At 44.2% G+C, this 24146-nt stretch overlaps 2 protein-coding genes across 6 annotated transcripts in view; both read left to right on the top strand.

The window, feature by feature from the left end:
- cngb1a (cyclic nucleotide gated channel subunit beta 1a) overlaps positions 1-9112 on the top strand; it is a 33070-nt gene extending 23958 nt beyond the window's left edge. For 2 of the 4 annotated variants that reach the window (XM_086143740.1, XM_086143741.1), the window contains 6 exons: positions 1124-1221; positions 1321-1404; positions 1914-2032; positions 2374-2520; positions 3056-3245; positions 7675-9112. In XM_086143740.1, the coding sequence (XP_085999866.1) occupies positions 1124-1221; positions 1321-1404; positions 1914-2032; positions 2374-2520; positions 3056-3245; positions 7675-7890 (854 nt within the window). In that variant the 3' untranslated portion in view covers positions 7891-9112. The remainder of the gene's footprint in view (positions 1-1123; positions 1222-1320; positions 1405-1913; positions 2033-2373; positions 2521-3055; positions 3246-7674) is intronic. The other 2 variants (XM_086143739.1, XM_086143742.1) reach the window with 1 other exon arrangement.
- A 6124-nt stretch (positions 9113-15236) lies between these two features.
- Positions 15237-24146, top strand: part of kifc3 (kinesin family member C3) — a 41483-nt gene continuing 32573 nt past the window's right edge. For both annotated transcript variants that reach the window (XM_086143748.1, XM_086143752.1), the window contains exon 1: positions 15237-15473. The gene's annotated coding sequence lies outside the window, so the exon portion shown is untranslated. The remainder of the gene's footprint in view (positions 15474-24146) is intronic.

A 24146-nucleotide genomic window follows, 5' to 3' on the forward strand; every position in this document is an offset into this window, starting at 1 on the left:
GTGTCAAGAAGTACAAGGTGTTTAGTTCTCAGCGACATGGCCAAGGTAAGAAAGGCTGAAACCCGACCACCTCTGAACAAGAGACATAAGTTGAAACATCAAGAAATGGGTCACAAAATATCTGAAGACAGATTTTTCAAAGGTTTTGTGGACTGATGAGATGACAGTGACTCTTGCTCCTCTTCGACTCAGACGCCAGAAACGTGGAGTTGGGGTACTGGTATGGGCAGGTATTATCAAAGATAAGCCAGCTTTCGGATTGAAAATGGACTCGAGATCAACTCTCAGACCAACTGCTAATTTTTAGAAGACACTTTCTTCAAGCTGTGGCACAGGGAAAAGTCTGCATCTTTAAAGAAGACTTTGCTTTTTCTGCAAGACAACGCTCATATGCATCAAAATACTCCACTACGTGGCAGGCCAGTAAAGGCCTTAAAGATGAAAAACTAATGAGATGGCCCCCTTCTTCACCTGACTTAAACCCTATTGAGAACTTTTGGGCCCTTCTTAAGCAGGAATTTCACAGTGAAGGTTAACCGTACACCTCTCTGAATCAACAAACTGACTGACTCTGAATGGAAGGTTTGTGACTGTTACTGAAAAGATGGGTGACTATTTTGGTCTCTGAGGTTTTTTTTTTTAATTTCAGAAATGTTTATTTGTAAATTTGGAGATCATTACTCTCACTTTAACAGGTGAAAATATACAAGTGAGATGGGGAAATCTTTGTCATTTAGTGACATAATAATTCTGCACACTAATCGTTGCCTAATAATGGTGTACATATGGATATTCTCTTAAGAGAGCCAAGACTTCACTTTTACTATTTAATCATTCAGGTTTGAGGGTTCGTAAACATTTTGGATTGACCAAGAGCACGATAGTTGTACAATAACAAAATTAATCCTCAAAAATACAACTTGCCAAATAATTGTGCATGCAGTGTATGTGGCCCTGCAGTTGACTGGCGACCAGTCGAGGGTGTATCCAGTCTCACCCGATGACAGCTGGAAAAGGCTACAGCATCCTCCGCGACCCTGAGTGCAGGATAAGCGGCAGACAATGGTTTAAATATAATTTGAAATTCAGTGGCAGGAAACCTATGTTTTGGTCTTGTCTGCAGATGAGCAGGAACTATTGGTGCAGCTTCCCACCAAGATGAGGCTCGACATCGCCATAGATGTCAACTACGCCATCATCAGCAAGGTGGCGCTGTTTCAGGTGAGGCAGCAGCCTTTTCTGATTTCCCTTGGATGCTTCCTGGACCGTGCGTGCGTGTGTGTGCGTGTGTGCTCATGCGTGGGTGTGTGTGTCATACAGGGCTGTGACCGACAGATGGTGTTCGACATGTTGACTCGCTTGAAGTCTGTGGTTTATCTGCCTGGAGACTTTGTCTGCATGAAGGTCAGAACAAACGCACACACACATCTAGTTTCTTATCTAGATACACATACTGTTGATACAGAGGCACAAATAGACAACTGACACTGGAACTCGCCTGACAAAGACAAACGCAGAAAAGAACATTAGATAGACACATGAGAATCAAACCTACTACTATATTGGGACAGTATTGTATATGGACTCCATTAAGATGGTGAGGAGGATATCTGGTTAATCCAGGATCCTGTAGGGACAGCACCTCTCAAACTTTGCATGACACTATAGGGGTTTGAAGCAACTCCTTCAGTCAAAGGAGTGCTACTGCAGGTCTTTCATCCCATCAGCATCACTTTGATGCTGCTCACAAGCATCCCAAAACACTCTATTATCTTATCTTATCTTATCTTATCTTATCTTATCTTATCTTATCTTATCTTATCTTATCTTATCTTAATGTGTGTGTGTGTGTGTGTGTGTGTGTGTGTGTGTGTGTGTGTGTGTGTGTGCGCGCGCGCACGCCCGTGGTCCAGGGTGAGATTGGCAGGGAGATGTACATCATCAAACAGGGAGAAGTCCAAGTGGTCGGAGGTCCAGACCTGAAGACAGTCTTTGTCACCATCAGAGCTGGATCTGTGTTCGGAGAGATCAGGTCAGCATGTGACTCTCACTGCTGCCTGCAGAAGGCAGTGTATTCCTCTTAACACACAGTGTCACAGCACTTAAAAGCATTACAAAACAGTGGAGACGCACTCACACACACACATATACACACATGCACAGTCACAAAGAACAGTCACAGCTTCTGAGTGACATGAAGAGCACCAAATTTATACAGTGTAAAATTTTTGTGCTCAATTATGTGTATATATCATCAATTTAGATCACCATAGAGATAATCATTATTATGAACGTTTTTAAGTTTTTATTATTGTCATAATGGTTATTGCTTCAATTTGTCCAAACACCTTACTCTCTCTTCTGATTGGCCAGTCTACTAGCAGGGGGTGGAGGCAACAGGCGCACAGCCAACGTAAAGGCGCACGGTTTTGCCAACCTCTTCATTCTGGACAAGAAGGACCTTGCCGAGATCCTGATTCACTATCCTGAGTCCCAGAAGCTGCTCCGTAAGAAGGCCAAGTAAGCTTGGGGGGGCAAAGGGCTGAGGTTATCATTGAATCCCAAGTCATATTCCTTGTCAGTAGGTGGGCGTTTGGATGTAGCTCAAATTTTAACAATCTCCCCAACAATATAAAGATTCTGTCAAGAATGAAAATATGATTTTTGTGAGAAATCACCTGAGAAAAAGTACATCTGTCCTGGTAATGGCAGGGAAAAGTTATGCAAAGGGGGAGGAGCTTCAAGCAATCCTGGAAAATTCCTGTGGATGTCTTAGAGGCGGGCCTGTCTAAAAAAAAACAACGTGTGACATAGTCATGTTTCTAGGCTACCTGGATAACTTGGGAGTCATGTGACCAGTGTCTGATCAGTCCAGGATTAGCCTCTAATCTGCCAGTACTTGGGCTTCCTAGAAGGGGGGACAGTTAGGATCAGGGTCAGGACATGGTGCAGCGAAACGGCTGCTGCTGCTGCTGGTACCAGGACGCCGTCATTCTCAACTTTATTCATAATATTTCCACGATAGAGATCTCCGTCTTCACTCTCTGTCTCCCAGGAAGATGCTGACCAAGGACAAGAAGCCAGAAGAGAAGGAGGGTGGGAAGGAGGCACCGCAAATCATCCCCACCCGCACTGAAACACCAAAACTCTTCAAAGCAGCACTGATAGCGACGGAGCAGGCGGGCATTGAGGGAACCTTTGCCAAGTTGAAGAGGAGTTACCGGCCGGTGGACGGAGATCCTCAGGTATGACATCATCACACACGTCACGCTGGCTTTCGACAGACACCTTATTTACATAGCTATCACATGGGTCAACAAGGCAGGCTGACAAAATCATTTCAATTGACAGCATCATTCATCCGGAAGTTTCCTGTTTCCTCAGCAATGTTGGAACTGTGTGACGAAAAAAAATCTAGGTCTCGCTATTAGATGAGTCCTTTCTCATTGATGGCAAAATTGAAACGATTTCATCGGGTTAAAGGATGAAGCATCTATTTGAAATTTCATCCAAACCAATGGGAAAAAGATCCCAAAACCTGAAGTGTTTTGTTGCTGAAAACTCTAATATTTAAGGACACACACTTCATTGATTATTTCCTTTTCACAGTTAATCAAAAAATGACAGTTCTTGTCATGTCCAGCATGGACAGACATGACTGCGTGTTGAACAAATGACAGTGACAACAATAATAATAATTTAGTTCTATATGTTTATTTCAAAACAAAAATAATGAAAAAATAATAAATTTGAGTGAATAAATAAAAATGACAATGACCATATTTTGATAAATCAATTAGAACAGTACAGCAAAGAAATCATACATCATGTCTTTACATTGTTTATAATTGATACTTCACTTGAATATGAATGAAAGGTTTTTGAATGCAGTTAAAAAGTATCATTTAACATGATTGGAAAATATCACATTTATTTAAAGCAAGGAACTAAGTCAGCGTTTTTTTTTTTCTCTTTGATCCCAACCTCACACTCTCTAAAAGATTATTCACTACACCAATTTCATTTCCACAATTTCTGTGCCCATGTAGCACACATTTGCTCTTCACGAGGGATCTCCACTTCCAGGTCCTCCAATCAGAGAGCACATAAATGCAAACAAATTCAGTAGACTGCTTTCATTAGAGTATATAAATGTACTTTTATTGGAAATATTTCTATCTTAGTTCCTTAATTTATGTATTCTATTTTTCATTTTTTCTCAATCCTTCACAGAGAATTTTGTTAAACATACAATTTTTTATCATAATCCATCCATCCATCTTTCTTCGCTTATCCGGAGTCGGGTTGCTGGGGCCCAAACCTCCCTCTCCCTCGTCACATGGTCCATCTCCTCCCGGGAGACCCCAAAGCGTTCCCGGGCCAGTCTGGAGACATAGTCTCTCCAGGGTGTCCTGAGTCTTCCCTTTAGTCTCCTCCCAGATGGACATGCCCAGAATACCTCCCCCAAAAGGTGTTCAGGATGCATCCTGATGAGTTGCCCTGAGCCACCTCATCTGACTCCTCTATGAGGAGAAGCAGCGGCTCTAGTCCAAGCTCCTCCCAGATGACCGAACTTCTCACCCTATCTCCAAGGGAAAGTCCAGCCGCCCTGTGGGAAAAACTCATTTCAGACGCTCATATCCACAATCTCGTTCTTTCGGTCACTACCTGTGTCTCGTGACCATAGACTTTTTCACCACAAAAGATGGGTACAGAGTCCTCACTGCTGACCCCGCACCGATCCGCCTGTTGATCTCACACTCCATCCTTCCCTCACTTGTTGACAAGACACAGAGATATTTGTACTCCTCCACTTGGGGCAGGACATCTTCCCCAACCCGAAGTGGGCATCCACCCATTCTCAGTTGAGTACCATGGTCTCGGATTTGGAGGTGCTGATCCTCATCCTGGCCGCTTCACACTCGGCTGCGAAAACGCTCCAGTGAGAGCTGGAGATCATGGTTTGATGAAGCCAACAGAACCACATCATCTGCGAAAAGCAGAGACTCGATTCCTGCGGCCACCAAACCAGATCCCCTCGACGCCCTGGCTGCACCAAGAAATTCTGTCCATAAAAGTTATGAACAATGTCTGTGACAAAGGGCAGCCCTGATAGAGTCCAACGGGAAACAGGTCCGATTTATAATGGGCAATGCAGACCAAGCTCCGAAACCGATCACACAGGGACCAAACAGCCCGTACTACCGGAGCACACCCCACAGGACTGCCTTTGGGACAGGGCCGAATGCCTTCTCCAGATCCACAAAACATATGTAGAGTGGTTGGGCAAACTCCCATGCCCCCTCGAGGACCCTGCTGAGGGTATAGAGCTGGTCAACTGTTCCATCACCAGGACGAAAACCACACTGCTCCTCCTGGATCTGAGGTTCAACGACCCAGCGGACCCTCTTCTCCAGCACCGCTGAATAGACCTTACCAGGGAGGCTGAGGATTGTCATCCGTCTGTAGTTGGAGCACACCCTCCGATTTCTCTTTTTCAAAAGGGGCATCACCACCCTGGTCTGCCAGTCCAGCAGCACTGTCCCCAGCATCCACAAAATATGGCAGAGGCATGTCAGCCAGGACAGCCTTACAGCATCCAGAGCCTTGAGGAACTCAAGGCTGACCTCAGCCACCCCCAGGGCCCCATTGCTGAAGAGCTTTGTGACTGCTTCAGCAACTTCGGCCCCATAAATAGGTGTGTCCACTCCAGAGTCCCTCGGCTTCCTCATTGGAGGGCGTTTCATAGGGGTAAACGAGGTCTCGGAAATATTCTTGCGACCGATCTACAACATTTCGAGTTGAGGTCAGGAGCACCCTGCTTCAACTATATACCGTGTTGATGGAGCACTGCTTCCCCCTCCTGAGCCGGTGGACCAGAATCTTCTCGACACCCACCAGAAGTTGTTCTCCATGGTCTCCCCGAACTCCTCCCACGGCGAGTTTTTGCCTGGGCAACCAGTGAAGCCTCATGCCGCTTGGCCTGCGGGTACATCTCAGCTTCCTCCGGAGCTCCACAGGCCAGAAAAGCCTGACAGGACTTCTTCAGTTTGATGTTATCCCTCACCACTGGAGTCCACCAGCGCACTCGAGGATTGTCGCCCTGACAGGCGCCAGTCGACTTACAGCAGCAGCTCTAGTGTACGGCCTTGAGAATGGAAGCACAGACCATGGCTCATTTGACTCAATATCCAATCCCCCGCCTCCCTTGGGACATGGTTGTAGCTCCGCCAGAGGTGGGAGTTGAAACTCCTTCTGGCAGGTGACTCTGCCAGATATTCCCAGCAGACCCTCAAGTTACATCTGGGTTTGGCAGGTCTGACCGGCATCCTCCCCCACCAGCTTGCCACCAGGTGGTGATCAGTTGACATCTCCGCCCCTTTCTTTCCACGAGTGTCCAGGACATGCGGTCACAAGTCTGACGGCATGCCTACAAGGTCGGTCAAAGAACTGCGGCCTCAGGTGCGATGGTGCCAAGTGCACATTTGGACACCTTTATGCTTGAACGTGGTGTTTATCATGAGTAATCTGTGTCAAGCACAGAAGATCAATATCAAAACATAGCTCTGATTCAGATCGGGGGGGCCGTTCCTCCCAATCACACCCTTCAAAGTTGCACTGTCATTGCCCACCTGAGCGTTGAAACCCCCCTATAGAACAAGGGAGTCCCTGGTAGGAGCACTCTCTAGCAGCCCCTCTAGGGACCCCAAGAAGGGTGGATAAACTGAACTGTTGTTGGGTGCATCGCCACAAGCAACAGTCAGCCCCTCTCCCCACCTGAAGGCGGAGGGAGGCTACCCTCTCGTCCACCGGGTTGAACCCTAACGTACAGGTGCTGAGTCAGGGGGCAATCAATTTGCCCACACCTGCCCGGTGCCTCTCACTGGGGGCAACTCCCGGGTGAAAAAGATTCCAGCCCCTCTGGAAAGGCCTGGTTCCAGACCCCACGCTGTGTGTCGAGGTGAGTCTGACTATATCTGGTCAGAATCTCTCAGCCCCGCTCACCAGCTCAGGCTCCTTCCCCGCCAGAGACGTGACATTCCATGTCCCAAAAGCCAGCTTCTGCACCTGAGGATCGGACCACCAAGGTCCCCTGCTCCGGCCACTGCCTGGCTCGCACTGCACCCGACCCCAATGCCCCTTCCTGTGAGTGGTGAGCCCAGGGGGAGAGGGACCCATGTCAATTCTTTGGGGTGTGCCCGTCCAAGCCCCATAGAGCCACCAGGCATGCACCATCGAGCCCCACCCACAGGCCTGGCTCCGGTGGAAGCTCCAGTGACCCACGTCTAGGCAAGCAAAAACTAGGTCCAAAGTTTGTGTTCTTCATGAGGGTCTTCTGAGCCGTGCTTTGTCATAAGAAAGCAATGACATGTTTAATGTGTCATTTCCCTAGGTAAAACATGAAATTTTTGTAATAGCAGTGTCATTTTATCTTTGTTGTTCATCTGGTGTCAGTTTGACTCTGCTCTCTCCTCACATTTCTAATCTCCTGTCCTATCTCATTGTTCTTGTGTGGTTCCATCTTGACCCATCTCTCATCCGTCTCTCTTGTCTCTGTCCTTGTGTTGCTCTTATCTCGACTTGTCTTGTTTTTTGTCCCTTATCTCGTCTCTGTTGGTTCACCTCACCTGTCAGAAAAGGTATCAGTGTTGTGCTCCAACCTCTTCCTCACAGGTCCCGCCCCCTTCTCCTATGCATCGCCGTTCACCGATTCCCACCCCGGTGGTTCAGGACGACGACGATACTGTGGCTGAGACAGCTGACAGTTCCATGGTCATCAGGATGACAGCGCGACAAGAAGGGGAGGAGATTCTGACAGTGGAGGTGACGCCAACAGATGAGGACGGTGGTGAGGAGGACGGTGGTAAGAAAACCACAACGGAGGAGTGAATCCTGATTCCCAGGATGCCTTTTGAAACGTTCTCCTTCCTGCTCCTGGTCACTTTATATTGTATCCTTGTTTACTTTGCCCAAAGAACAAGGAAACATGAGTCTATAGACTCAGTGAGACAATTCAAGACTGATGTCTCTGAAGTCCATCAACAAAGTTTCTGACTCATTTCAGCCTCTAATAAATGACCTCCAGTCAAGTGTGATCAAAAGCTTTAATTTGAAGTCAAACATGTAATTCAGCATTTTTAACAATTATAGATTTTAATAAGATGTGTTGAATATTAAAGCTGAGCCCAAGTTGTCTAGTTTCTTTTTGTCCTTGTGAGACAAAATTCTTTAACATGTAAAATGTGAAACTTTAACAGAGAATCGCGGTGATATTATAATGGTATCAAGTTGTGTTATTCACAAAAGTTTCTTCTATATCCACACAAATTTTAATGTCTTTTAATATTTTATATGTTTTGAGTCTCTTGGCTATTATTTTTAATCAAACACATCTTTCCCAAGTTGACTTCACTTCTTTTGGATAATAAATTAGGATTGCTGTTGGTATTCCTTGATACCCGGATGAATCAAGATATTCACTCAGCTAATTTCATAGCTGCATTTGCGATTTCCACACTGGAGTCCAGTAAACTCAGTATGGCAGTGTGATTAAACAAAAGGAGCTGATAAGTTGGATTTTATTCTTCAATCTTCCTCTTTTTAACCATTTTATTTCATTGTTGCTAATTTTGAGAACCTCTGTAAAAATGAAATGTACAAAATCTTGTTATAAATGAGTAATGGAAGTATGTATCCTGTTAGAAATCTAATCTGAACTCATATTAAAACTGTTCACAAAACCAGCAATAAACCAGTTCTCAGCTGGTTGTGATAGATGCTGATGTCATATGTACAAATCACCATGAGATAATCATGTCAGCATCACCAAGCAGACATCTTAGTTGTCTCCTGTCAGTCAACAGAAAAACTGACCAAGATGATGGATATTCAGGTTAAAAATGGCTTCAAATAGCTATCATGGACTACATTTCCCTGCAACCCTAACAGGAAGCACATGTAGATCTCCTCGGAGGCTTCAAGATGTTACAGTTTATTTTTTAACCACCTCAAGGAAACTTTTCATACGTTTAAACTGAAAACGAAATAATTGTATTTTATTAAAGTTATTAAAGATTTTTTTTCTGCCTGTATCATATTATGATATTTATTGACTCTTTTACACCGCCTCTTTATGTATCAACTACAAGTATCCGAATGGATGAGAAATAAGGTGAGTTTTAAGTAAAGAAAACTGAATAAAATGACTGACACAAATAAATGTGTATTGCTGCCGATCCAACTCTTCTGAAGTGGAAAAGTATGTTTCTGAAATGGTTTCATTCAGTTGGTTGAGGAACGGTGTGGCGGAGGAGGTAAAGTGGAACTTCACACCCCTGGCTCAATTCGCGGCTGTTGTTAAATGTTGTTAAGCAAGACACTGAACTCCAAAGTACTGCTCATGGTTCCTCTTTGATGGGTTAATTGCAGCGAACGAATTTCCCTACGGGGATTAATAAAGTGTAAATTATTATTATTATTAGTTAGACCAACATGATAGCCCAGCAATTCTTTCAAGGCAGATATTGGTTATGATGAAGATTTGGATGGTGTTCTGGGAGCTACTATGAAAGGAGGGGAAGACAGGAAACAATGGCCTCCATGGTCATCAGCATCACCGCTGAAAGGTTTGGTTCAATGGAGTAGCATGCTGCTGCAAAGCAAATCTCAAAAAAACCACAGGGCAGAAAAGATCTCACAGCAGTGACAGGAACTCAGGGACCTGAAGAGACAGTTCAAGGGTGCAACGAGGACCAGAAGCCAGGGCTGCCAGAACTATGCTGTGTTCTTAGGAGGAAGCTGCTTACCCTCCACCGTGCAGAATAGCACAGGAGGCGGACTAAGTAGAGACCCAAAAGACGTGCTGCATTCCTAGCTAACCTTTTTGCGTTTACCAAACTGCTGCTAGGCCAAAAGTGCAGCACTCACACCTCATGCACAAAAGAGGAGGTAGACTCCTACCTTCACAACATGTTCAGTGATGCAGAACAGGAGGAGGGCCTAGGTGAATGCAGAGACCGGATCAACCCACCTGAGCCAGTTTGTTATTTCACCAAAGTACCCAGTTGAGAGAAGATATCCAACCGATGGTCATGGCTGCTTGAAATAACACCTGGACCTAATAAAGTACCTTACCTGGTGTACAAGAGGGGCCACAAGATCTTAAGGGCGATTTGGAGGAGGGGTAAGATTGCCCAGCAATGGAGATCTGCAAAAAGGGCATTGGTTCCCAAGGAAGAGAAGTCAACCTCCATCGAGCAGTTTGGAACCAGCTCACTGCTTAATGTCGAGGGGAAGATATTTTTCAGTATCCTTACCCACCAGCTGTCTGACTACGTCCAAAAGAACCAATAAATTGACCCTTCTGTGCAAATGGGTGGGATGCCAGAGGTACCAGGGTGCCTTGAATATAGCGGCGTGGTGACACAACTGATCAGGGAGGCTCAAGAGGGGAAAGGAAACCTATCTGTACTTCAGCTGCTCCTAGCCAATGCATATGGCTCCTTACCCCACAAGCGAGTGGAGGTGGCATTGGAGAGGCACCATAACCCAGGCAACATCAAAGCTCTCATCATGGATTATTATTACAGCTTTTATCTGAGATGCACAGTTACATCTGAGCGGCACCGATTACAGAAAGGGATCATCACTGGATGAGCATCACCATTTCAGAGATACTCTTTGCCCTGGCGATGAACATGCTAGTCAAGTCTGCCGAACCAGAGGGCCCAAAACCAAGTCCAGAAACCGTCAGCCCCCCATCAGAGCATTTATGGACGATCTGACAGTAACAACAATGTAAGTACCAGGATGCAGATGGATCCTCCAGGGTTTGGAGAGGCTTACCACCTGGGCCCACATGTGCTTCTAGCCACAGAAATCAAGGTCTCTAGTCCTGAAGGGAGGGAAGGTGACTGACCAGTTCCACTTCTCACTAGGAGGCACCCAGATTCCATCAGTCCAAGAGAAACTGGTGAAAAGCCTGGGGAAAATCTTTGACTACTCCGTGAAGGACACTGCTTCCATCAGGGCAACCAATGAACAGCTGGAGTGCTGGATGACGCCAGTCGATAAGTCAGGTCATGGGTGTACCAGCATGGCATCCTGCCCAGGATACTGTAGCCATTCCTAGTGTATGAATTTCCCCTCTCTAATGTGGAAGGGTTTGAGAGAAGGGTCAGTGGCTGGCTCCAATGCTGATTGGGGCTACCCAGAAGTCAAAGCAGCATCGCCCTCAATGGCAACAACAACAAGCTGACTCTACCAATCCACAGCCTAACAGAAGAGGAGTTGATGGTCACCAGAGTGAGGGAGGTTCTCCAGCATAGGGAATCAAAGGACCCAAAAGTTGCTCTAGCTGGCATCGAGGTGAGGCCTGGCAGAAGTTGGAGGGCGCAGGAGGCTTTGGACCAGGCAGAAGCTGTCTCACAAAGATCTTGGGGGATCTGTGGCAACCAGTCAGGCAGGACTGGGAACCATACCAACAACCTACCTTAGCAGGCTCAAGGGCAAGGAGAGGTGGAGCCAGGTCCAACTCGAAGTGAGGGCTGGAGTCGAAGAGCAGTGTGCAAGCTAGTGGGTGGGGTTGAGGCAACAAGGCACTTGAACCAAATGGGAAGAAGCCATGGACAGGAAGATCTCATGGCCTGAGCTGTGGAGGGCTGAACCCCTCCGTATCAGATTTCTCATCCAGTCCATCTACGATGTCCTGCCAAGCCCATCAAACCTCTTCCTTTGGGGCGAGGTCAAAACCCCAGCATGTCCCTTGTGCCAAGGAAGAGGAACTCTAGAGCACATCCTCAGCAGCTGTCCTAAAGCACTCAGATGGCCCCAATGCTGGTGCCACGACCAGGTGCTGAAGGCAGTTGCTGAGTCCATCAATACTGCCATCAACTACAGCAAGTGCTTGCAACCACTGAGGCATGAAACAACATTCATAAGAACTGGAGAACAACCTCTTACCTTACCGAAGGCCCAAACAGGTTTCTTGGGAACTGCAAAGGACTGGCAGTTAAGGGTGTGACCTGGGGAAACAACTGATGTTCCTTGAAAACATCATGGAAACCAGCCTTAGGCCAGACATCATCCTGCACTCTGAGTCATCCAAGCAGGTCATCATGTTGGAGCTGGCAGTGCCCTGGGAGGAGAGAATGGAAGAGGCCAGCGAGAGAAAGAGAAAGAAGTAGTAGGGGATAGCTGCAGACGCGGGTGGCATGCACAATGCCTGCCTGTTGAGGTCGGGGGAGGAGACTTCCCAGGGAAGTCTCTCTTCAAGGCCTAAAATCTCCTGGGCATCACAAGTGAACACAAGAGGAGAGCCATCAACTCAGCTTCTGAAAGAGCCTCACAATGGCTGTGGATACAGAGGGACAAGGAGTGGATGAGCGCTTCTTGGACACAGGCTGGGAGGTGATCACTCCCAGTTGCGTTGTCTGGGTGAGGGGGTCTGATGTTGAAACCCCCTGTGACCCCAGGTACTATCACTGATGATGTGTCCAAGATTCTGAATCACAAGTTGTAGAATCTAATGATAACCATAAGTGAATCAGAGAGGCCGATTTGTGGTTGCACTTTTCATTGAAGGACACGTGTGTTTACCCATTCAATGCTGAGGCTTCTTTCTTGCCAAACAGAAGTAACACTGCTGACATCACTGGGTCTCCACTCATGAGCCTGGTGATGGTGATGGTGAGAGGTCAGTCTCTCTGTTGATGTTCCAAGTTTACTTTCACCATGTTTTACTTCTCTGACTGGAAGTGGTCCAGACACTCTGCTGTAAACAAGAATAACCTGAATTCTTGAATCAGAAATACCTAATTGATCCTAGAGGAAATATTGATGTGTCATTTTTGTGACCAGCGTTTGGAGCTGCAGTCCATCAATGGGTTTAATGACTACATTGTTTTGTCCTTTTTACTTTGACGACCAGCTGACCTAATGTTCATGTCTTTTTCCACAGTCAATAAGAGTCGGAGATCCAATGATTTCACCCCGGTTTCCAGGCCACTGGTGCATCCATCAGTTTCACAACCACTCTGCTTCACTTTGTTGTCGCTGCAAATAGACTGAAAGGCCAGACAGTCATGGACCAGACCTGGATGGATCTCTCAGGTCAGAAAATAAAATACTCTCTGACCTGAGAGAGATTGCTTTTGCACCAGCGAAGAACCGAACATTTGTTTAAGTGCATACATTTTATTATTTGTTTTTACAGTCATTTTCAGACAAGGTTTATGTCTTTTGTTAGAATAGATAGATTTGACCTTTTAATGGCCTCCTTAGGGTTTACAGTAAAATATTTGTACAGTATATTCCTTAGGATGTAGTTTACTTTTAGGCCACTTGGAGGATTATTGAGTTTCCTGTGATACGTAATCTGAAAAACAGACCGGTAGAACACTTTTTATGTCCTAAAAAAATGAAACATTTCTGAAGGAATTCCCTCACTCTCTCTAAACAGAACTCCAGCTGAAAATCAGCAACAACTTGTGATGAATTGTGGTAAAAAAGAAAGAAAAATTACTTAAATTATTATCAAATTTAATTCCCCCAAATCCAAGAAAAAAAATCAACAAAATAAGCTCCAAACAACCTATAATCAGCAAAGAATTACACACACATATGTTTTGGAGCAGTTCAACAAAACAAACCTGGAAATGTCCAAGGTATAATCAAATCTGTATCTTTCCTGTGAAGTCCGGCCGGGAGAAAACTGATGAGGAAAGTGCCAGGAAAAGGAAACTCACTGTCGTCTCAAAGACAAAAGACTGGAAACCAGAAAAAGGCGGGAGACAAACAATGCTTTGCTGAAACTGAAACACAGGAAGGGTTACTGAGACAGAAGAAGAAGAAAGGGGACAATAAATACAAATTGAGCCCAAATTTAATGAAGCGGTGAGATATGTGTGTGTGTGTGTGTGTGTGTGTGTGTGTGTGTGTGTGTGCGCGCATGCGTGTGCATGTGTGTGTTAAAGAGGATAAGCTAAATATAACATGAAGGAGCCAAAGACTCCAATGCTTCTTTGCTATATTTTCAGATTATGTCACATTTCTTTGCACTTGCGGAAGCCTTTGCTATCAAATGTGGAATGAATAATATTCTTATGGCAGGACAACCAATTCTATACATGTATCAGTTGTACCTATTACATTTTTGTGACTTTCACACCCAATCCGAATGGAGACATTAGCAAGTTGTTGAACTTTGGTTACTGAGTGACGTGAAACAATTTAAAAAAACACATTGTCAATCTAAGAAACTGAACAATTGAAATCTTTACGTGGCAACTGCACTTAAATTTCCTGTATTGAAGATGTTTGAGCTCTCATCTGAGAGGCTTCTTCAGTGCAAATGGACTGTGGGGAATTTTCTGAATATAACTCCCAGAGTTAGGGGGAGATTTGGAAAACTCCACACAATCCACTTGAATTGAAGAAGCCTCTCGGATGAGAGGTGAAACATCTTTAAGGGAAGAAATTCAAGTCCAGGTTGCCACAAAAAAGAACAAGAATTTACCATGATCTGGATGACGGAGAACCTCCATAGACACATATGAAATATCAAAATTATATCAGTCATTTCAAGAAGTCCCCTAAATCACACATTAATCACTCAGGGGGCCAACATGGGGCAGGGGGTAGAGCGATTGTCCTTGATTCAACATTCCCAGTTTGATATCCCGGCTCTTCCTTGTGTGTCGAAGTGTTGTTGAGCAAGACACTGAACCCCAAACTGCTCCCCTGGCACTGCTAGTTGGCAGCCAACTGCTCATGATTCATCCATGATGGGTTAAATACAGAGAAGGAATTTCCTGCAAGGGATTAATAGAGGGATTAATAGAGATAAATTAATTAACGATATACAAATAAATTGAAAACCTTTACAATTTGCAAAAAAATACAAAGGCACTCGATACGAACAACAGCAATAACACATCATATAGATATTGCTGTTTTCTTTATTTTATTTATGAGGTAACATTGTGAAGACATAATGTCATAAAATAACACACCAGCACATGGATAAACACATTCCAGTGTTATTAATAGTCAATTTATTCTGGAAGCACGTATACGGTTATAAGAGTTTATATGTGATGGAATACGAAGTAAATGAGGTTTTATTTACATATTTATTCGATTTCCTCACAGCTTCATGATCAATCTTCCTGTAACAAGCCCCGCCCCTCTGCGTTAAACTCGTTCCATGTTTCTCCCAACATCTCTGACAGGCACGTGTCCGACAGCCAGTGAAGGCAGCACAGACTGACCGTAGTGACTTGAAGCTCAGGCGGCGGCGCACAGGCAGTGACTCCGCGGCGACGCACGTTATTCCACACACTCCAAGCTCCGCAGTCAAGTTTCGTCTACGTTTGGGCGGTTGAAACTTCACCGAGTGACACCGGCAGGAACTGAGAGAGGAGCCGCCGGAGGAAGCGGGAGAGGCGGGGAGGAGTCGCTGCTTCGGACCGGAGGTACAGAAAGTCATGAAAAAAAAAAAAAAAAAAAAAGAAACGTTCTGACTTTTCGCGCCCTCGGTCGGACTTCGGCGGTACGGGCTAATCGGTTGGTAGTGACAGTGTTTGTGTCGGTGTGTGTGACAATTGTGTTCGGACATTGGGAGTAGCTAGTTGTCTGGACGTTCGAGGCGCACGTGAAGCGGCGGGACAAAAGCGCCAGAGAGCGGGTCTGGCGTGGGTTCTTTTCAGCGGCCGTCCAGTAGCTTCCACCGCCGCTGGCCCTCCGAACAAAAGACGTGAATGTTGATTGTTTGACAGATTGTTTGTGTCGGACAGTCCGATGGCCGTTAAATCACCTTTTGCACGCAGAAATCGGTCGCATTCCGCTCGGATCTCCGGATTTACCGATCCTGAATTTGTCAACTTCTTTTCCCAGCAAGTAACGTCACTTAGTGGGAAACGTCCGGGGGGGACAGAATTTATTATTTGGAATTATAAAAAAATTTTGTTTTTTTTTCATTTGAATCGAAATATAAACAAATCTCACATTTCCCAAGTTATTATTTTTGTCTATTTTGACTTTTCTTTTTATGGGGTTGTTTTTCATTTTTTATTTCAAACAAACTTTCTTCCCCCGCCCCCGGCGTTTTTTTCCAGTCTTTTTTTTTTTTTTTTTCAAATTGAATAGATGGAAAATGACTGACTTTAGTAAGCTGGCATGAAATAAGCCAAGTGTGACGTGAAAATGACCAGAACTTCTTTAAAATCAACCTTTTGTTTTGGCATGTTTTCATTTTTTTTTCTTTAACAATAAAGGGGGCGTCTAGTCAAATCTGTCATAAGATGGTTAAACAGCATCAAGAGATCAAGCAGGACATTGAGAATAAAATACCAAATCAGGGACAGAAATGTCTTTACTGATAATGTGTCTTTCTTGTAAGAGTAGCGTACTATAGCTTACAATATAATAAATAAAACTAATAAAACTTAGAATGATGTATTTAAATATCAAAAAGAGGGTTGTCTTGTTTTTCATGGGGCTGCATATTGAAATACATTCAGATCTTGTTTCGCTTGTAAGACAAACCAGATGGTTTGTTTGAGATTCTACTTGACAATTGATGTTTACTTATTTCAGTGAAAACCAAAAGCGGTGAAGGTCTCTTCTGGATTGCGACATTCCGATAAACTAATTGTTGATACTCTTGAGTCCTTGTAAAAAAAACTTTTTTAGGGCAGATGCTGCTGTTTCAGCTGCTACTTTCTAATCTCTAGGTCTCCAACAGCTGAGATTAAACCCAGTCTTGAGTCTAAACCGTGATGATAAAATCTCCTTCTGAGATTAAACCTGGTGCAAAATTTGAACAATGTCTGATCATGAGATTAAATCTCATTAAGCTGCTGAACATTTCTGCTGGATTTGTGGCTTTTTCCGGTCCTTTTGGGGCCATCTGGTATGCAGACACTGGCTGACTTCCTCTGTGAGTGTGTGAGATCAGGGTGTGTCGTGGAAGTCTGACCACAGCTTTTCCTTTAAATAAACTTAGTTGTGTCTTTAATCCTGGAGGCGGAGTAGCAGACGAGTAGAAGAAGAACTCGTCAGGTGGTCGAATTCGTTCTCGCGTAACAGAGATCTACACAAACTGTGTAAGAGTCTAGAACAGACTCAAACAAGGACAGAACAGAGGATTGTTATCTGAGTCTTGAAAATATCTGACTATTGGAAACAAACGGTTTAGTTTTTAAGTGTTTTTCAATTTCGTAGTTACTTTTTCACTATATTGGATTTTTTTTAGAAGAAGAATAGCAAGAAACCTACAGATAACTTGAGATATTTTCCAAATAAAAGCAAGATGTTACCCCTTTAGAACTGTATATGTCCCAAAGCAGTTATGATAAGAATGAAAATGAAATGCTCAATTAATCACTAAATTGATTGATTTTGTAAAAAGTTATGTATTTTAAAAATCTTGACCACAAATTTCCCAGAAAAAAATTTGATGGTGATGGAAATAATTAAAAAAAAAAAATGAAAGTCATCATGGATCAAAAAAGTTAATTCCTCAGATTTTACCTTTATATATACTTATACATAGCCAAAAGTATCTGAATGCAGAAAAAAAACATTTTGAAAAAAACTACATGTTAATGAGACACAGTGAGTTTGTTCAATATAAAAATCAAAGGACCATGTAAGATCCCAGGTGGAAGCTCTAAGGGTTCAAAATGTAACATGAGGTCAGGGGTCACAGCTGGTGAAAGTGATTGACAGAAAACATGACTTTCTGAGTCAGAGCTCCAGTTGTTTGTTCTTGCATTGAAAAGGGATGGCATGTCAGTAATAAACACATTCCAGTAGCCAAAGCAGCCAATCAGACACCTCCTAAGACTTGAGCCCCTGTTCCTGCAGCAGGAAGCATTTTCCCCCTCTTCTTCGTCTGCAGAACCAACACAAAACTATCTGTTCCAGCAGGAAGCATTTTAACTGTCATCCTTTATGAAAGTGGGAGGGAGACAAGGATCTTAAATGCCTCAGAAGATGAGGGTCTGCCCTCGTTCACAAGCCCTAAACCAGCCGTCTGTTTAATATTTGCAAATTACTTTCTACATTAAAATTACCAGTAAAATTGTTCAAAGGATCAGTATTGTCCAGCTGAATAAAGCTGATGCACTTGCTTTATTTTGAGGAGGGGCTGTGGCACCTTAACACTTGGTTGAAATATTTAGCTGTTCAAGGATTCAAAAGAGGATGTATTTGTTGATTGTTGGATTAAAAAAATCTCAATGTGGTTGAGCTTTTTGAGTTTGCTTTGTGGTTAAAAAAATATGAATATGAAAATGGTTCTATTATAGGAAATACACTGTGTACAATTATTTAGCAAATTGTATTTTTGAGGATTATTTTTGTCTGTGCAACTACAGCGCTCTTGGTCAATCCAAAAGTTAACAAGCCCTCAAACCTGAGCATTTATTAGTAAAAGTTTATGGTTTTCTTAAGAGAGTATCTATATGTACACCATTATTAGGCAACTGTTAGTGTGCAGAATTATTATGCACACTAATAGTTGCACACCTTGATATAGGGTGTTGATCACCTGAGGCCACTCTCTCCCTCGTTACACAAATACACATTACCTGATTTGCATTAAATACAATAAGCATTCAAGTTTATACAGCTTGGAGCTGGAAATTATGGATAAAATTATGATATGGTGCAAATAATCAATTGCCTATACAATGGTGTATATTGTTAACCCTCTCCAGGCAGATGTTGCAGATTTGCGACAGCTAAATGCTACTTAGCTAATTACGCCACAACTTAATTTGAGCCTGAGAGGGTTAAGCCTGAATAGCAATAATATGCATTTGTGTCGCCATTAACTTCATTGGATGACAAGAAATTTAATAAGAAGTGGCTAATAAGTTGTTGATAATTCTGAAAGTAATCAGCTAAAAATTTTGCAAACAATCATCTAATGTTCTTAGGGAAATGATCCATGACTGAAAATTATAGAGAAAAAAAAACAGGAAAAGTTACCTTCACTTCAGATTAGCAGTGAATAGATGAAATAAGACTTAATCTTTGCTGCCTTCTGTGCTCTCAGATTGTCAGGATGCATGACTTTAGGAAAGTTTCTCGGGTTTTAGACTCAACAGAATTTAATCACTCTTTTACAACTGCTCCTCTTTTGGTGCAAGTCTGTAGGGGAAGGTCTCGGCTGAGGTTGTACTTGTAGTTCCACATGTTGGCCACAGGAGATTTTGGCATCCGTTCCCTTCTCTTCCGGTAGCTCAGGGTTTCTAAAGAGCTTATGGATTGAGTTTTCAATTGGTACTCTTGAAGTAAAAATTTGCTGAGGTGACCGTGGAAACTAGACCTTCTTCTAGTGACGCACCAGTCCTTCATCAGACACGGAGACTTTCCTCCTCTCTGGATTCAGTGTGGAATATGGTTTTCTGCTGATATTGCTGGAATGCAGTTTCAAAGCTGGGGTTTCTCTCATATGACACTGATTATCACCATGACTATTTTTGTGTCCCATCTGCCATTGTCTCACCCTTGCGGTGTCACGACACAATTCATGTTAGGCGAGAGCACGCGGTCTCTTTGTGACTTTGGAAAAATATATTTAAATAAGATGGTAATTTTATACAATTGATAAATTAGATTATATTTTTGAGATGTTATGATGGTCAGATGCAGGGCTGGGGCAGGATGGTATATTTTGGTCTGTGTTTTAGTTCATCATGACATTAACGTGGCTTGTTTTTCACTGAATTCGGATGTGAAAAAAATCATACTTTGAATCTATACAGCAGTAAACATTTAAACAGCTACTGTCTTTTAAATAAAACTTTGAAGAGTGTCAATTCTTTCAGGCAAACCTGGAGCACAGAGGATCAATTTTTGTCAAAACAAACATGGAGAAAAGAAAACACACAAAAAAAAACAATGAAACCATGAAAATCTTGAAACATCAAGTGACGTACATATTTGGTGGAACTGGTCTCCACAGCTCATGGAAACATGGGACTCATTTGACCAATTTTCCACTTACGCTAAGCAAGTGGGAAACAGGAGAAAAAAATAAATATCCTGAAAAAGGAATCATGTGTTTTCTTGTGGGTGGGGGGATCCTGTCAGGCTTGCAACAGCAGTTGCCCAATCATTTGAGATAACAGAGTTATCTCCATCAAACAATTCCTCCTCTCCTCCTTTTCATTCACTATTGGTGAATGGAGACGTGGCCAGGAGCAGTTGATGTTACCAGATGGTGCCCTTTGATCATCAGGTGTTTTGACCTTGAGCTGTAACACCAATGGCGGGTCAACAGTGGTGGCCAAATCATTGACCATCTTATTTTCCTGCCTTCCAGCTCCCTCCTGTTCCTGCTGCCTCCCCCATCCTGCAAGCTGCTATCTTTCTCTCCCTTCCTGTCATTCCTATGGTTGTGAGCAGTTTCCATACTGTCTGTGCAGGGAACCCTCTGCAGCCTAGCTCGACAGAGAACAGCCTTGCCTGCCAGCCTTTCCCCCTGCAGTTCTCTGAGAGGTCCTGCTATTTGCCCTCTTTCTTTTAAAGGCTTAATTGCATCCTTCCTCCCATGGGACTGTAAGTTAGATTTGAATGATGTGCTTCGCCTCTTCTTACCACAGTACTAAATCCGGCTTCAGGGTTGTCTAGACTACCTGGGGGAACTGCAGTCTTTCCAGGTCTACTGTTATGTCCCATGAAATGGTGTTTCGCAGTAGGCTGCTTATAGTCCAGGCTCCCTGGTCACCAAGCTAAACTGCCCTTTACCTTCATGTTTCCTCCTCAAGGTTACACATTTCCTCCTGGATCATAGCTCTTCTTTTCTTGGGTGCTACCTTGTCCAGCTGTTGGTGAAGTGAGGTTCCAAGACCCTGTGCATGGCATCCCAATGATGGCACGTAACCACAACATGCTCTCAGCCTGAGCAACAGGTGAAACTTGACCCCAAATCTCATGGAAACATTGGACTCATCTGACCAATTTTCCACTCACTTCAGTCAAGTGGGGAAACAGGAGAAAAAGTTAAATATCCTGAAAAACAAGTCATGTGTTTTCTTAGGGGGAATAAATCTGTCAGGCTAGTAATACCAGCAATGCCAGCATTTGCGATGATTGAGTAATTGATGTTCATATCATTTTGAATTTGGTTGAAAAACCTTTTTATAAGATTATGCATATAGAGGAGTGCTTGTCATGGGAGCTTGATTGTCCTGTAAAGGTCCAGGAAAAATCCTGGAAAGGTGATGGGAGCCCAACCTTCAGTTTCCCTAGCTCCTTCATTAAAGGTGGAGGATCACGAGGTCCAACTGCTGCAGTGAATTGATTTACTGGTTAATCAGATTTGAACTTCTGTCTTTGTGGCAGATACCTGGAAAGTTCTGGGAAAGTGGTTGAATGCAGATGTTGAAACATGGAGGAAGAAGTTTCGTATCAGGGATGTGAGGAAGGTTGTGGGAAGGCTACTCACTGGTTTACTTAGTAATTGAAAAAGTTTCTCGATTTGTCTCTCTCTTCATTGATGATGGGATTGACTAAAACGAATGAGCATGTTTCAGCTCAACCAAGCAATGTGACTCGACCAACTTGTCAGACGTGAGTTTCCGGGCGTGGTTGTGCCTTTTTCAGAATCTTGGCAGTGATGTCATCGTGGCTTCACGCAGCAACTCTAAAGATGTCATAAATTCAACGTGTGTGTGTGTGTGTGTGTGTGTGTGTGTGTGTGTGTGTGTGTGTGTGTGTGTGTGTGTGTGTGTGTGTGTGTGTGTGTGTGTGTGTGTGTGTGTGTGTGTGTGTGTGTGTGTGTGTGTGTGTGTGTGTGTGTGTGTGTGTGATTTTGTGTATGTGCTTTCGAACTAGCTCCTTGTGTCTGTATGTCTTTGTATTGCAGCAGGGACTGTTTGTCTAAATATCTGCTTTAGCAAGCACAGTTTGTGTGTGTCCTTGTGTTTTAACTGGCACTGGTTCTGCTGAAGTGTGTGTGTGTGTGTGTGTGGATTATGGATTATGTAACGTGCTGATAGAATCCAGACGTTGCATCCTTGCGATTCCCCCGGCGTCCAACAGGTGGTGCTGCTGTCATTGCTGCTGGGTGCCCAGACAAAGTAGCTCCTTTCAAGTTACTGTAAGGCAATAGTAGTTTGTCAGGCTGCTGTAGAGCTGTTGTGTGTGTGTGTGTGTGCGTGTGCACACGCGTGCGTGCGTGCACGTGTGTGTTCTCTGAATACAGGGTGTTGTGAAGCATCTAGTGCAGCAGTTAGAGGGAAGGTGCATGCCTATGTCCTGCCTGCTTGCTACCTATCACCTTTTGCCCGTGTGGCGAATGGGTAAGTTACTTGAAGGAACTCATGCATCAGCCATCTCCCGCCAGTACAAAGCCTCTCCATCACCGAGTCTCCTGCCAGGCCTCCTTGTGGTGCACATGGTAACTAGCCAACTCAGCACGAGATCTGGGAGTAGCAGGGGGCCCATAGATATAGTACGCAGGCCCAGCCTAGTGGATCTGCCCTGGCACTTATCAACCTCTGCCACTCTGCCTTGTGGGTGAGGAGATAAAGTCTAAGGGCGCACACCCCAACATAGAAGCATCGTGCTGGTGGCACACAATAGACCAGCAACTGGAAATCGTGGAAGTCTGGTGGCGATGAGGTGTCTGGTGACAGGAGCAGGTCTGACTGCGCTGGAAACTCCTGGTCAAAACCCTGCACACCAGCGGCACAGGGCTATCTATGGTCATTGGCAGCTGCTCCCGGCAGACCCCTGTGCGTCTAAGCAGCCCTATTTAGGAGCCACACTGCTTACCCCAATTAGGGAGAGGCCTTGAAAAGGTGGCCTAAAAATTGCCCACACAGAACATCTTAAATATGGAACTGCACCTATCGGGACATTCCACCCGGCATTTGAAATAAACAGAAGAAAATAATCCCACTCAAACTGGCCACATGGAACATACAAACCCTCCTGGACACTGATTGAGTGATTGACGGGCCACAGAGGAGAACTGCACTCATTGCAGCAGAACTTAACCACTACATTGTGGACATTGCAGCTCTTAGTGAAACCAGGTTCCTTAATGAAGGCTCCCTGAAGGAAGTAGGGCAGGGTTACACCTTTTGTAAGGGAAACCCAACAGGAGGATAGCATCAGTATGGTGCGGGACTGGCAATAATAAACACACTTCTACCAAGACTCCCTGAAACACCAGTTGGCATAAGTGAAAGGCTTATGTCACTAAGGATCCCTCTGGCCAAGAAGTGATATGCCACCCTTCCGAGTTTTTATGCTCCAGCTCTTTCATCGAAGGATGACGTAAAAGACCACTTCTACCAAGCATTAGATGTAGCTCTCTGTAACATACCCAAGGAGGACAAAGTCTTCTTGTTGGGTGATTTCAATGCCAGAGTGGGGAGGGACAGCAATGTGTGAAAGGGAGTCATTGGGGCTCACAGTATTGCTAAGGTCAATGATAATGGCCTGCAGCTGTTAAGTCTCTCTGCTGAGCACGACTTGACCATCACAAACACCCTCTTCCAGCTCAAAAATCAACACAAAACATCCTGGATGCAGCCACATGCCAAACATTGGCACTTGTTGGACTACATCATTGTGAAACATTCTGATATAAAAGATGTTTTGCTTACCCATGCAATGAGAGGTACAGAGTGATGGACAGACCATCAACCAATTACCAAGCTCCATGTGAAAATACACCCTGCCATCCACCCCCAGAGGCCGGCAAAGTTTTGGTCATGGTGCAGAGACTAGTGGATAACATCTTTAAGCAGCTGTTGCCTGAATCACATTGTGGATGCAGAAGGAACAGAAGCACTGTGGATATGGTCTTTTCAGCAAGGCAACTTCAGGAGAAGTGCAGAAAACAAAACCAGGACCTCTTCATGGCGCTCATTGAGCTATCAAAGGCTTTTGACACCTTCAGCAGGGAGCTCCTATGGTGTATCCTCCTGAAATTTGGCTGCACAAGAAAATTTGTTACACTTCAACAGTTCCACACTGGGATGATGGCACGTGTCACTACGGGAAGCCAGGAATCTGACCTTTTCAGGGTCTGTAATGGTGTGGATCAGGGATGTGTTCTTGCTCTAGTACTTTTTAATATCTTCCTGCTATCTGTGGCACTGCTGCTACGTGAAAAAAAT

The sequence above is a fragment of the Fistularia commersonii genome, chromosome 3 (genome assembly GCF_037954325.1).
Source record: "Fistularia commersonii isolate RoL2024-O1a breed Wild chromosome 3, RoL_Fcom_v1.0, whole genome shotgun sequence".
NCBI classification, from domain to species: Eukaryota; Metazoa; Chordata; class Actinopteri; order Syngnathiformes; family Fistulariidae; genus Fistularia; species Fistularia commersonii.